The sequence below is a fragment of the Dermacentor variabilis genome, chromosome 1 (assembly GCF_050947875.1).
Source record: "Dermacentor variabilis isolate Ectoservices chromosome 1, ASM5094787v1, whole genome shotgun sequence".
NCBI classification, from domain to species: domain Eukaryota; kingdom Metazoa; phylum Arthropoda; class Arachnida; order Ixodida; family Ixodidae; genus Dermacentor; species Dermacentor variabilis.
In genome coordinates this window covers 117,433,230-117,447,631 of record NC_134568.1, presented here as the reverse complement: position 1 = coordinate 117,447,631, position 14,402 = coordinate 117,433,230, and the positions used below count along the sequence as shown (strand labels likewise).

At 48.9% G+C, this 14,402-nt stretch overlaps 1 protein-coding gene and 1 non-coding gene across 2 annotated transcripts; both read left to right on the top strand.

Moving 5' to 3' along the window:
* Positions 1-6,391: 6,391 nt before the first annotated feature.
* On the top strand, positions 6,392-6,589 carry LOC142568282 (U2 spliceosomal RNA). Its single transcript, XR_012825407.1, has one exon. It is a non-coding gene; the product is annotated as a U2 spliceosomal RNA (small nuclear RNA).
* Positions 6,590-10,403: 3,814 nt separating this feature from the next.
* LOC142571865 (aquaporin-10-like) lies at positions 10,404-13,189 on the top strand. Its single transcript, XM_075680542.1, has 2 exons — positions 10,404-10,891; positions 12,591-13,189. The coding sequence occupies exons 1-2, from the start codon at positions 10,502-10,504 to the stop codon at positions 13,080-13,082; spliced, it is 882 nt and encodes a 293-aa protein (XP_075536657.1). The 5' UTR covers positions 10,404-10,501; the 3' UTR covers positions 13,083-13,189.
* The last annotated feature ends 1,213 nt before the right edge of the window (positions 13,190-14,402 follow it).

Genomic DNA, 14,402 nt, shown 5'->3' with positions numbered 1-14,402 from the left:
CTGCGGTGCCCGCGCACCACCGCGCACGCCCTCTGCGATGCTGTGGGCCGCGGTGACCGCCACCACCGCGCCGGGGGGAAGGGCGCGCCAAGGACCGCTGTCGCCCGGTGCGCCTTTCGGCCGGCAGCCGCCGCTGTTGGCGGTGATGATGATGCTTAAGCACGGCACGTGCTCGCATTGCCAAGGATCTGATCGCTGTAGCAACCGCACAGGCAACTACAGGAAGTGAAAGGAAGGGGTAGAAAACGAGGCGAAACTGGAGAACAAATGTATAGTGCGTAATTAAGCATCTGATAGTAGATGAATGAATTTAACATGCACGGAAAGGAGATTCATTGAACAATTCAGACTGAAGAGAATGTGGGAGTGATAATATAGGGGATAGTAAATAGATTAGGAATTAACATGGACATACGTTTTGATGCTTGTAGGAAATCGCAAACAGCGTACTTTTACGTTGCTCAACCCTCCGTGCCGGAGTCCTTGATGATGATTATAACGATGGGCTCCCACAATGGCACGAACCCACTACCTGGAATCGGCCAAGAATCGGGAAGCACAATACCGACAAGTTCTATAAGAAGAGAGATTAAAAAGCCATAAAAATAATGCTAGAAAGCAAGAATAATGTCTCGTTGATGAATCAGACAACCGCATTCTATACCATTCGGGATATATTAAATGAGAGAAGAAAAAGTGCTGAAGATTTCAGAGTATAAATAATCGATGTGGTATGATCAGTGTTTATAGAGAAGGAAACAACATCTGAGAAACAACGCCGTAACCGTTTTGCTTCACATTGAAAATCAAATATTGTAAGCAGACATCCATGTGGCCAAAACGTAAGGCCGAGTCCATTCAGGTGAATCGGAGCTTCGGGAAGCCTTCTTCTCTGGATTAGAAAACGGTAGCAGGACATACGGTCTATTGATTCGATTTCAAAAAAAAAAAATTATCGGGTTTAACGTGCCAAAACCACTTTCTAATTATGAGGCACGCCGTAGTGAAGGACTCTGGAAATTTCGACCATCTGGGGCTCTTTAACGTGCACCTAAATCTAAGCACACGGGTGTTTTCGCATTTCGCCCCCATCGAAATGCGGCTGCCGCGGCCGGGATTCGATGCTGCGTTGATTCGATTTCTTGACATGTATGAAAGAAAGGGGACAACGCCAGACCAGACCTCTGTCAGTAAAAAATTAACGGAGAGATGCAATAATGGAATCTGGTGAACGAGAGAGAGAGAGAGAGAGAGAGAGAGAGAGAGAGAGAGAGATGAATATAGGAAGGCAGGGATGTTAACCAGTCAAGAGTTTCAAGTGGTGAACGAAACCTCCAAATGCCGAGAAGGAGGAGGAGTGTGGCTTGCTGCAAGCGGAATTTGCCTAGCAAAAATTGCCGGCAATCGCTCTGCCGGAGCGCCACTTATCAAATGCGGCAAAGGATATGAAGCCCGTCACATTACACCTGGTGTCAGCACATGGGACTCCGCTGTCTATATCCCAGGCAAAAAATTCCTGACTGCCTGTCACGCTTCCCGGCAACCGCAGCGTTCTTGAGGATGCGCCGTGCCGAGCGCGAAGGTGTTGCGAGGAACCGAGCGGGCCGCGCCGCTCGAAAAATGGGTTTGTGTTTCAGCTTCCGCGTAATAGAGTTTGTATTTATTGTGGCATATTCAAATTAAACAATGACGCTGTCATGTCTGCAGGTTGTGTTTAGGTCGTGTTTTACAAGTTTTCTGACGCATTTTACTTTCAGGAATTCAATTAGTTCAGTAACGCATCGACGCCACGCGGAGGGCCTGCGTGGTTGTGGTTTTGGATGGTTTTTCGCCCAGAGGCGTCCGACGCCGACATAGGGTGTTTTGCGACACGGAGCCCTTAACGCTATCGTGTTAAATATAATAATAATAATAATAATAATAATAATAATAATAATAATAATAATAATAATAATAATAATAATAATAACGGAGTTGTCAAAAACCTGAGTATATCCCGCCAGATATCATTTGATATAATCATTATGTAAATATGTTCTGTGCCTTGCTGCAGTGACAAGCAAAACATGAATCTCGTGCCCACTATGGAATGTTCCGGCTAATAAGTCCTCCATTTCATTTAACTACCACTTACGGGGGCCTCCAGCAAGAGACAGTTGTCTCAAGTTTTATTGCTTACCACTGTCTATAAGGAATATGAATGAAAGGCGAAGACGCATTTGGAAGGTATTGTGAAATGTGATTCCTTTAAGTCGCTTTGTTTGGCCTCGCTTTCTACATTTTCAATTTTCGTTAGCGTTCGTTAGAGAGTCACGTGCAAGCTGAAAGTGGAAGAAACTGCTTCCTAATTGAACTTTAGATATTGACCTAAAACGACACGCGACATCGTCTGGGCATGGGCGGAGCAGCAGTCACGGGCGGTTTACAATGTCGGGTGACGCTAAGTGGAACATGGCGGCGAGTAAACCCTGACATAAGTTACTGTTTGTATAGTGTGTAGTCACGTATACGACACATAAAATCTGTACAAGTGCGGTACGATACGAATCTTCTTTGCACAGTACCACGACGGCGCACTCTTTGTAGCAAGAGGGATTCACAACATGCATAGTATATAGAAAAATCAACGTGTAATGTCTGACTGGCCAAATGAGAAGCGTGCATAACCACTCCGAAAGGGTCAGTTGATGTAAACCATACAAATACGGCGTTTTGAGCGACGTATATTATACATGTGGTTGCCTTCTATAGCCAGGGCATACGGAAAAGGAAATCCTCTTATGTTTGCGAGGCTATATTAAACTGAGCACGAGCGGATGTTTGCAAGCCGAGAGGAAGCACGCAGCGTGCGCCCTTCACCCCGGCTTTGTGAGGTCACGAATGTGAGGTCACGACTGTGAGGTCACGAACAGAACTAGGGCGCATGAGTCACCCGGAAAGGCGCGTGCGTGCGCGCGCTCCACACGACCGAATACTCGCTTACGATTGCTGCTTCCCACGCCATATCGCATTTCTCGTTTTCCGTTGATGCAAAGTGCAAAGTGATACGTGCTTGCATCATCACGATGTGTAGTATATCATAGGCGCGGACTACGGGGGGGGGGGGGGGGGGCTTCTGTGGCCCCTTCGACAGAGTCTTTTATTAACGGCGTGGGAAATGTACGTGAATTATATGTGTCTCAGTATTTGTTATCTTTCCAGTAGGTAATTCTAACGGCTCTTGAGAAAAAAAGCTCTTCTTATAATTCACAACATTTATTCGGGATGGAAATATCGCCAGTGGCATGCAGTACGTATTCATAGTAATTCACTCAATAACCGAAATGAGGCCAAGCCGGATTCACTCGAAATCAGAATCGATAGCAGTCATACGCAGGAGCGCTTATACTCGGACTCATAATTAAAAAAAAAGGGGGAAAAAAAGAGACTGCAGTTTTTTTGGAAAGGCGAAGCAGTATTAGTGAAAGCGAAGTATAAGACTATTACATGAAGGAATATTATTATCTCGGTGGTACGAGGGGACTCGGGCTGTGAAGCTGAACTGTCTCCTACTATGAGGTCTTGTAAGTACTCATATAAGGCCGTCACTTCCGTGAATAATTGTTCGAGAGGTCGCACGAAGTTTCAAGTGCAACTATTAGGTTATATATATATATATATATATATGTGTGTGTGTATGTGTGTGTGTGAAAGACGAAAGGGAATCGACGGGCCCGATTTTTATTAATCGTATCATAAGAAGCCAACAACCAATGACACCAAGGACAACATAGAGGGAATTACTTGTACTTACTAAGTGAATTGAAGAAATGACCAATTAATGGAAATGAAAATGGGTGAAAAAAGAAATAACTGGCCGGAAGTGGGACCCGAACCCACGTCTTCGCATTACGCGTGCGATGCTCTTACCAATTGAGCTACCACGCACTGGTATATGCGTTTCGCAACCGACTGCGTCAATTGCGAAACGAGCGAACCACAACCTTTACCACTCTTCGCTCGTGGCAGCTCACCTACATGGTGCGAGAGCGGGGCAATGCGTCAGAAAGTATGCGTCGTTTGGGGTCTATTCAATAAAGGAAAGGCTATTACTGCACGTGGCAACAGTTGAGGACTAAGTGGATAAATGCAGATTCAAGGTACGGCACGATAAGTGTCTGCTATTTCTGAAAAATAAACACCGCCCGCGGTGGTTGCTCAGTGGCTATGGTGTTGGGCTGCTAAGCACAAGGTCGCGGGATCGAATCCCGGCCACGGCGGCCGCATTTCGACGGGGGCGAATTGCAAGAACGCTCGTGTATACGCAAATTTAGGTGCACGTTGAAGAACCCCAGGTGGTCTCACCATTCATCCGGAGTCCCCCACCACGGCGTGATTGATTATCAGATTGCGGTTTTGATGCGTACAGTAGAATAATTTAATTTAATTTTCACACTGCTGCCACGATGCGATGCGCCGTGTGAGGCAAGGGCAGTGCTAACCTCCTCGCAGTAATAACCTCCCCACAACATCGCCTAAGGCAAACACGTCTCGATATGTGTTCTGAGTACAAGGGGACAAACACAAATGGTGCACGCAAGGGAAACGTCACCTCGCCACTCTCGTATTGCATTAGGCGCTCAACATTCACCGTCAACATCATCGCCAGTTACCGCCAATTAACGCGAACACTAGAGAAAGCTTCGCTGACACCGATTTCCAAAGTGTGTGGGATCTGAATCATTTTCTCTCTTTCTTTTTTCGTTCTTGCACGGAGCGATGTACATTTAGTATATGTATATACTACAAGAGATGTATATTCTCCATGGATCACCTTTCGCAGAAACCTTCACTTTTTATTGACGTAACTAACTGCGCGACGCCTCATTGCAGCGACGGGCATCCTCTGACTGATGCACTGGACAATTCTCACGATACGTATACGCGACGTGAAAATAGCGCTTGCGGAAGGTGCGCTTTTATCCACTTTTGCTCGCCTAGCCAATCATCGGGTGCTTGATAGGATTTCCCTGAATGTGATCGACAGAGAATATACCGACTGTGATCTCTATGCCGCGCGAGGAATGCATATAATATACGAGCAGGCGCAGATCCAGATTTTTTTCAAGGGCGGAGTCCAACTTTGAGATGCGATTGATGGTGGTGTCCTTTTTACATGCTGGTGGGTTCTTTTCAGGAATCGTGAAACATTTCTTGCCTCTCCACAGCAGAAGAACAGTAACAGCTGGGAAGAAGTACTTCATCAGTTGGTCACGTGCCGTACGCTGGCGCTGCGCATACCAATTTTAAACGGGGGGTGGGGGGTGGGGGGCAGGTCAGGGCATCTGAACATCCCCCCTCGATTCGCGCATGTATAGAGGCCGGATGAAAAAAGAACTATGCTCTGAATTTTCAGCTGCGTTTAGTGTTTTTGGTTTAGTCCCGGTATATAGGAAGTTTCCGAATGCAGGTACAGTTTTCCTCTGCCAGCCCTCTGTATACATATATCTAAAGAAAAAAAAACAAAGAATAACTCTATAGTGCGCCAGTTTCACGCACTTGTGTAGGTAAGGCGAAGTTCCGTCTCGTCAGCTCTCAGCGATCCATATTTTTCGCGTGTGTAAACCAACGCGCCCTAAGTGAATCATCGCTGTACACAGGGAAGCACCCAAGTTTGGAGGCGTGACGTGACGCTTGCAGCGTCTTACACTTCCGTTGCGAAACACCCGCTGTGACACGAAAGCGGTAAGGGCCGCTACTCGAGCTTAATTGTTCAGCGCGTTGGGATTCGACAGCATCGACTGGCAACTAGCTAGCGCGATATATCGTACTTCCGGGCCTCCAAGCTTGTTGCTTCAGGAAGCGTTTGCATTTCACACCTATCCCGCTGGGCCGGTTTGATTATAGAAGTCTTTGGCGCAGTTTTGTTCCTTTAATTGTATAGTTTCACGTGCCAAGACCACGATCTGCATGATTATGATTGCACGATCTGCACGATCTGCAGACCACGATTGTGACTATGTTTGACATTGACCTACGTTGTTGTGTTCAATGTTCCGCCCCCCCCCCTTATGTAATGCCCTTCCGGGGGTCTTTAAGGACCAATAAATGATGATGATGATGGTTCTTGTTAATTAGTTGAAAATTCATGAGCCATTCCACTCTGTGAAGGTAGATGACCAGCGAAGCTGTTCAGCACACGACAAAGAGGTGACACAGAATTTTGAACAAAGGTACGAACTCATTTACCGGGATTTTTATATACATTCGCGTGGACGACGGGACCACCGCCCCGAGGAGCCGGAGGAAACTAGACACGTGTGACGTTTCGACGGGACCGCCACCACAGCAGAGCGGAAGGAAAGTATAGATACGCAAATGCTTGGAACGTCGATAACGAGCGAACGTAGCGAACGTTGCGAACGTAGGCGTGGCTGACGCGGGCTAAAGTGTAGTATCTGTTCTTATCAGCTCAATATCTGATACGGGTTTTATTTGGACCCAAGTTATTAAACTTATTTTTGCACGTTGGCGGAGTGTTTGAAGTCTGCTTCACCTCCGCCATGGGTAGGCCCGGTATTGCACTATCGCCAGGATCGGCCCACGGTTTTTGCACACGCAGAACAAAAAGTGCACAGAACCCTAGCCATAAACAGCTTCGCTGTGAAAATTTCACCGCCGGTTACGATACTTTTTAATGCGAATTTCGAGCGCAGATGTTCAGGTGTTTTGAATTCGCGATATATTATGAAAAAGAATTTCATTCCGAAGGACAAGCTAGGTGCTCTCGGCGGCGGCGCTGAGCATCTGCTCGGGCAGCTCGTATAACAGCAGCTGTTGCTGCTGCTAAACCAGTTGCGTCGCTCCATGACGTCGCTCATTGTTCAGAAAGAACACAGGAATGCACGGCCTTGCGGAGCGCATTCTCTAGCGGCGGCAGCGCCGCAGGCGAAGTAACGCGTGTGCAGTGGATCCGAAACCCATGGCAGCGTTTTGTTTCCGCGCTGGCCGCATGCCTGGCCGTACGGCACTCCGCTTTCCTCCTCGCCCTTTTAGCCATACCCTCCTCCGTTTTCCGCCTCCTGGTAGCGCTGCACCCTCCTCTCCGCTTTCTCCTCGTGCCTTTCGTCCCCCGCTGCGCTGTGCTCGTTCGCTCGGTTACGCCGACGCCAACGCTCGGCGCAAGAACGGGCGCCTGAGAGCTGCGCTCTAATATTTATTTAGATTCCTCGCGCTAGTAATGTCCACCTCTTCGAATAATCCAGCTTAAATACAATAACTATGCTATCTGCCATAGGCGATCTTTACAAATTCCGGAAAACTTACAAAAGGTCCCCCCACATGATGAGTGATGCAAAGCGAAGCGATGTCAGCGCGAACAATTTACAGGACTGAAGCAGGCCACTTACCATACAGTCAAAGCCGAATGACGTTCACAATACAAGGCCGCGTTCAAATCCCTCGTTCACAACACAAGGCTAAGCAGAATGTTCTTAAAGCATTATGTGACATGACATTTCCGACTTCTTTCTTTTTTTTCTTTACGTTAAATCAAGGTCGTGGACCTCAAAGCCCTAAATAATAGATACTGGCATACCTCGGAGCGCCCTAAATAGTTTACTATAGTAGCTTTTCTACGAACCAGTGTCAGTTTTCGCAGGATATATAAGAGGTGTATGTGTGGTGACGTCATGGTGCAGAAGCTGGCCACGTGGAGACGGAATACCGTGACGTTCTGGCACTCTCTCCGGCTCGCTCAGTTATCTGATGTTCGCTGGTTTGTTATTTGGCCCCACGGGAAGGGAAACGCCGCAGAGGACAGCAGATGATTAATTAGTGTGATGCATGGACTAGGAAATTTAAAGGCATTTGAAGGAGTCAGCAGACGCAAGACGGCTGTAACCGGATATCGCTGGTGTTACGTTTCGCCTACGACGCGCGGTTTTGCCGGCGCGACTGCAACAAAGCGGCAGACATTTTGGCCCGTTCGGCGTCGCCGCTACGCTCCCCGCCAAGCGCGTCCAGGCATGTTCCGATGCCACGTGTCTTCATGTGCGTGTGTGAGTGTATGTGCCATTGTGCCCGACCAGAGGCGCTACGAGAGTAGAGGTTACCTTCTCCTTCCAGTCATTGTGCCCGACCAGAGGCGCTACGAGAGCAGAAGTTACCTTCTCCTCCCAGTCATTGTGCCCGACCAGAGGCGCTACGAGAGCAGAAGTCACCTTCTCCTTCCAGTCATTGTGCCCGACCAGAGGCGCTACGAGAGCAGAAGTTACCTTCTCCTCCCAGTCTTTGTGCCCGACCAGCGGCGCTACGACAGTATGCGTCACCTTAACCCATTGTACAATCACGTGCTCGTCTATTGAGGGGTTCCTTCTTGCCCTCAACTGCGAGAGTATAAAAACAGCTGCCCCCGGACGCAAAAAGGAGGGCTCCGATTTCTTCTGTTGAGTAAAGTGCTCTCCCGTCTCTCTACTTCGGTCAACCTGACCGCCAACTCTTTGCGATGTTAAAATAAACAAGTTGTTTTGTTGTTACCAGTCGACTCATGCTTTGCCGGGACCTTCGGATGCTTCCAGTTGTACCCCCGGCCGCCAGGCCAACGCTACCCTTGGGGCTTGCGACCCAGGTGCAACCACGGGCGTCAGCGCCGAGTTCCCAACAAATCGTACCAGCGGGTACGACCACAACAACTCGTACCAGCGGTGCGATTCAAATACTGGTAAAGAGGCCTTCGTCTTGCAGTAAATATGGCATAGATCGAAGAAGAAAATTATGATGACAGCGGCCACCCATGTTGCCTTGCAACCGAGACAGGGAGCGAAAAAAGGAAGAACGTTGACCTAACAGCCATCCGCGTGAGCACACACATGCAAAAAGTGACAATTTGTGTCCGGAAGTGCGAAGACATAACTACCGAAAGCTTCAGCCTGTCATTTGGGGCGTTCCATTTCTCTGATGTTTTAACACGCAACCGAACGTGCCTCAACATGTTAAGCTCAACTGTCATACTCAACTGTGACGGCCGCGAGCTCAAAACTCTATGATTCGCGTGTGTGTGTGTGCGTGTTGATTAGCTGGTTCCTTCCTCGCGCTTTACGCACGTGTGTGCATATGCAGTGAACTTCGTGTCCGTCGCCTTTTGCGTTGACCCTTCCACCTCGTGGTTTCTTTGCGTGCATGCGTTGCGTGAGTGCGGCATCTTTCTAATATTTGCCTTTTACTGGTGCTGAACCACTACGTCATCTTCTACTTGCGCCAGTACGTACGTGCGCTACTTCCCTTAACGCCACGTGTCCGTGGACTTCACTACTAGCTGTCACGTGACATTCTTACGCCGATGCTCTGCCATGGCTACGACCGAATCAGACTAAAGCATTAACCTGCTTTTCTAGTATCAAAAAAAAAATACGCAGGCTCAACGCCAGTTGCCATCTACGTAATGCGAAGCATTCACGGTTTGGTAGAGAAGGACTCTTATGGATAATATAGACGTACTGTTCTGCAGCGAAGGGATATTGCTTTTACGACGTTTACGAACTGACGCGTTCTGCAACGCATAGTGTTGTTTGTTGTTGTGATACCTAGTGACCCAAATTTGCGTCAAACTTGCACAAACTCGATTAACACCCTAGTGATGCCACACGGGAAGTTGGTGTGAAGGTGGTTCGTCGAAGAGCGGCATATATATCCAGTGGCCCATACCCACAGGAACGGTCAACACTCACATCGCTGGACACATACCCACAGAAACGGCCCACGTTACCCAGTTTCCCAAGTTGGCGTCAAAGAGGTTCATTGAAGAGCGGTAAATATCCAGTAGCTCCTGGGGCACATACAGGTTTATTAGTCATATTAAACAGTTTAGGCGGGTGTAGACGAAGCCCAAACTGGCTGCTGCAGGTGGCAGAGCAACAGACCGTAATAGGAAGAGTCAGTGCAAACAGTATATATATATATATATATATATATATATATATATATATATATATATATATATATATATAGGGTAATTAAGCTGAGATAGGGTATTTAAGCTGAGAACATTTGGAACAGCTAACCGTCAACTCTGACATACGGTCTCTTTGCAAACTAATCTATATAACAAAGGCTGGAGGCAGCCTGTGGGAAAGCGTATACATCACACAAGTGGCTATATGCGGCGTACTCCATCGCGTAAACTGTGCACTTAAAGACACTGGCCCATGCAAACACGGCATGATTTCGCCTCAACACATGCTTCTCGTGATGACAAAACGGATGAGGTAGCTGCGCATGAGCACTGAGGGGGTTATGAAGTTAGCCTCGATACATGATATACAGTGCCCGTTTCTATCTAAGCTAGTGACGCGGCAAGTCCAGTCGGATTAAAGATACGACGATAAAGCATCCCTCGTGACTTGTACCATGACGATCATACGTAGCTACATAAAACGCGAGCAACGATGCTCCGGGCGCACTTGGCGTGCTGAGGTCAGAGGTGGCAAGGACGCGGAAAGCAGCAGCAGAGGAAGCAGCAGCCATGAAACCCAACGCTGTGACCCGTGCTTGGCGACGAGTGTGCGGCTGCTGCATCGAGAGGCCGCTGGCCCGCCAGGCGCTAGCCGAGATGGTGGGCACGCTTGTGCTCACCCTGGTCGGTGACTGTGTCCTCGCCTCGCTTGCGGTCTTCCAGCTGGGCTCGACAGGCCTCGCTGCGGGACCCCTGGGTTGGGGTCTTGCTGTCTTTCTGGGAGTACTGGTCGCGGGAGGTGTGTCCGGCGCCCACTTGAACCCGGCCGTCACGGTCGCCATGGCTACTGTCGGCAAGCTTGCCTGGTGTAAGGTCCTCGCGTACGTCGCAGCGCAGTACGTGGGTGCTTTCTTGGCTTCCTGCCTCGTTTACGTCGTGTACACCGATGCTCTTAGTCAGGTAGGTGTGCCGACGCCACACGTCACTTTGTACTCGGTCAGCTTGTCAGTCACGTGAGGAACCCGCTCAATATCCGACGTGATGGCATTGTCATGTTACGCAGCCTTGAGGGACACTAAAGCAGATTACTGATAAAAAAAAAATTATTCGACAGCTCTTGCATGCTGTTCATCTTGAAATACGGTGATTATGAACGATAATGAATGTCGGTTTTCGTTCCTAAATTTCGCGCCGAAACACCGACAGCTGCACGTCACTGTGGCGTCACGCATTTCAAAGTATTTTTTTTTTTTTTTCATCTTTCACCGGCGTTAGCTCCGTTTCCGCAGCCTGTCATGTTCAATGTCTTGCTCCTTTACAGTACAGTCGGGAGAATCTTTATCACTACAGTAGTTATGGATTGTGCCGGAGTGTTCCAGAGCCCTAACGCCATGCCGAGATGGTACGGATACTTCAAGAAAGCTTTCTTGCGCGTCTTTCGTTGCTTTTTTTCTTTTTTTCGCTTACCATCGGCTACTCGCGGTAACACTGGTATTTTCGGTGTTTTCGCAGAGTAATTTACTGCTGCACGAATCCATTTGACTTCACACCATAACGAGCGTTGACGTTAATTCGTCATGACTGTTGCCCTCTTAACGAGCTTTTACGAACCTACCTTTCAGTTCGTTATGCTTCAGCACGTAGGCGTTCACGTCGGTCATTCGACTTGGTATCTGTATTTCACGATCCAACCACAACTCTCGCATTTGTTTCTTCATTCATGCCTCTCAGTGGCGGAGATTTAGCAGTTCCCCCGGCCACGCCCCCCCCCCCCTCCTTTTTTTTAAAAATGCGACAGCGTTCCGTGCCCCATTACGTGAAAATCCGGCGTCGGCGGCAGCGTGGCGAAAAGATGGTACCAAAAGTAGCCAACGGCTCGACGAGTTCAAAACGCGTCGCAAACGCTCGGATTGCCTTCAGATTTCTCGGGCAGGATTCTGGGAAGTCTGTTAATGGAATTGAAAATCCAATTTGGTACATTTCCGTCTGGGTGGTAATCGAGCCTTCGAGGTGCAAGACGCGCGCCTACCCGACGCCACGGTGGCTCCGTGGTTCTGGTTGACTAAACTTCTGCCTACACTCTTGTAGAAATGTACGTCATTTGGGGTGTATATTTACCACACAATGATTATCATGTCTCTCTTGCGTTGCCTTTCTTGAAATCGATGCGCTCGCTACTTTCCTGTCGAGAATGCTCTGGCATGCTGATGTCGCGCATTTCCGTTCGGGACTTGAGTATCGGGCGCGCATTGTTCAAGAAAGGAAATGCGTATCAGCCTGATCACGATTCTTGTTGTTTGGCAATATACGACCGAAAGGGTCTAATTTCATTTGTGGCGTGCGTTCGTCATCGCACACGTCACATCGCTGCCTCCCGCGCATCACTTGCTCTTCGGAAACGTAGGCGATAACATTTCTTCTAGGTAATTACAATGCTTTCGCATTCCCTCACGTAAGCAGTCTTAACTGTTACTACGTCACTTTACTTTTTTTTCTTTTCTTGTGCGCGTATGCAATTGCCTCGCCTCTCCTGTTTGACCTATTAGGAGTGCCGCGCAACTACATCACTTGCGTTCACCCCCTTCCTTGCCTTTCGTGTTTTAGTCTCGTATTCGGTCGCGGCGTCATAATTGTTCGGGTGCTACGTGACACTTCGCAGATTGACGCCAACCTAACGACTGTATACGGCATCAACGCCACAGCTCCGGTGTTCTCCTGCTTCCCTGCTCCCGGTGTGTCTACTCTTACGTGCCTTGTGGATCAAATTGTCAGCACGGCAGTGCTGCTGGTTGGTATCTGTGCCATCACAGATACCCGGAACATGGATGTTTCTCGCGGCCAGCAGCCCCTCCTCGTCGGCCTTACAGTCTCCGCCTGCATGTACGCCTTCTCGTACAACTGCGGCAACCCCCTCAACCCGGCTCGCGACCTTGCCCCAAGGATCTTCACAGCCATGAGCGGCTGGGGCTCTGCGGTGTTCTCCTTCCGTGCCTACAACTGGTTTTGGGTACCGGTGGTCGGCCCGCATCTTGGTGCAGTCATCGGCGTCTGGATCTACAAACTCGCCGTCGACAACCATTGGCGCGCCGATGATGAAATAGACGCAGCCGAAAGAAAACCGCTGCTCGGTAGTCCTAAACTGGTCGCATAAGAGCGCCTGGCGCTGGCTTCCCGTCGTGTGCATAGCGTAGTATAACCTGTGTTGTGTTTTTAATCTTTCCTTGTTATACATATTAATAAATATTCCTATACTTTTTATTTTTCGCCTTGGCCTTCCTCATTTCCAGGCGCTACATGCACTCTTCTTCGAGTCAACAAAAATGATGCATCCCGCCAGGGTAGTACATACGTCCAGCCAGCTGGGGCCGTGCACGAGTATTTTAGGAGCGGTTCTGCAGGGTCGCAGCTGCATCACTTTTGAGATATTCACTTTCATAGCACGTCGCTGACATAGTGTACGCACACATATACATCTCTTCACATACAGGATGTCTCAACGAACACTCAATTTCCTCAATTACGTGCGCCAGATAGTACCCGTCTTGAAGAGGCGGACATTACTTCCATGAAAAGTGCATCATTGCCTAATAAACAAAATTCACTCGTTAAATCAAGCAATTACCATATGGCACATACAATTCACAAATTCCAGCGCGTCGGACTTAAAGGCATATCCATTTGAGAATCGTGTGGATGGCACCATTTACGAGATAGGCGCCGTCAAACTTGAGTCTCAGTGGCTTTCCCAGGCTTCACTCTCATTGCCGGTTCGCGAGCTGCGCGATGGGTGAAACTGCGGTGCTGCGCGGACTGTGGACTCGTCTGTCTTGCGTTCCTCCGTTTCCGATCTTCCTTCTTTAAAAGCCAGGCCATGCAAGGCTTTCTGTCTGATTAGTCCGTGGGCGCCGGAAACTCGCTGCAGGAAAGCCACCTTATACACATTTGCGTAGAACACTACAGTTCACATTCGCAGTACCGCGCTAGCGTCGGCTGGCCGGCCGGTCAGTGCTTGATAACGGCACGAAGCGACGAGCTCAGAGAGAGTAGCGCATGCGCACATAGTTCACTGAAAACGCAAGTTGCGTCTGCAACGCATGACACCACCCATGTTCGCGATTAACTGTGCTTCCCTGCTTATTGGAGACAACAAAGTGCGCCCGGGCTCTTCTCAGGATCTGCAAAAAAAAAAAAAGCACCCCTTCAAGCTCGTTGAACGCTATGTTACCCAGGCGAACTTTATTATATCTGGGTTGCATTACGCGCGTCACGCAATGCATAGCCAGCCGTCACCATAGGTATACACTGCCGGTGCAACGCACGGCAGAAGAGGCTGCCGTATACGCGAACGTGAGCGCGATCGTGCCCGTGCACGGCCGATCCCGTGTATCGGCAACGTGTATGTAACATCAGGCCGAACACGTCTCGTTGTGAGGCGGAATAGTCCCTGGCAGAAACGATGAAGACCTTAAAG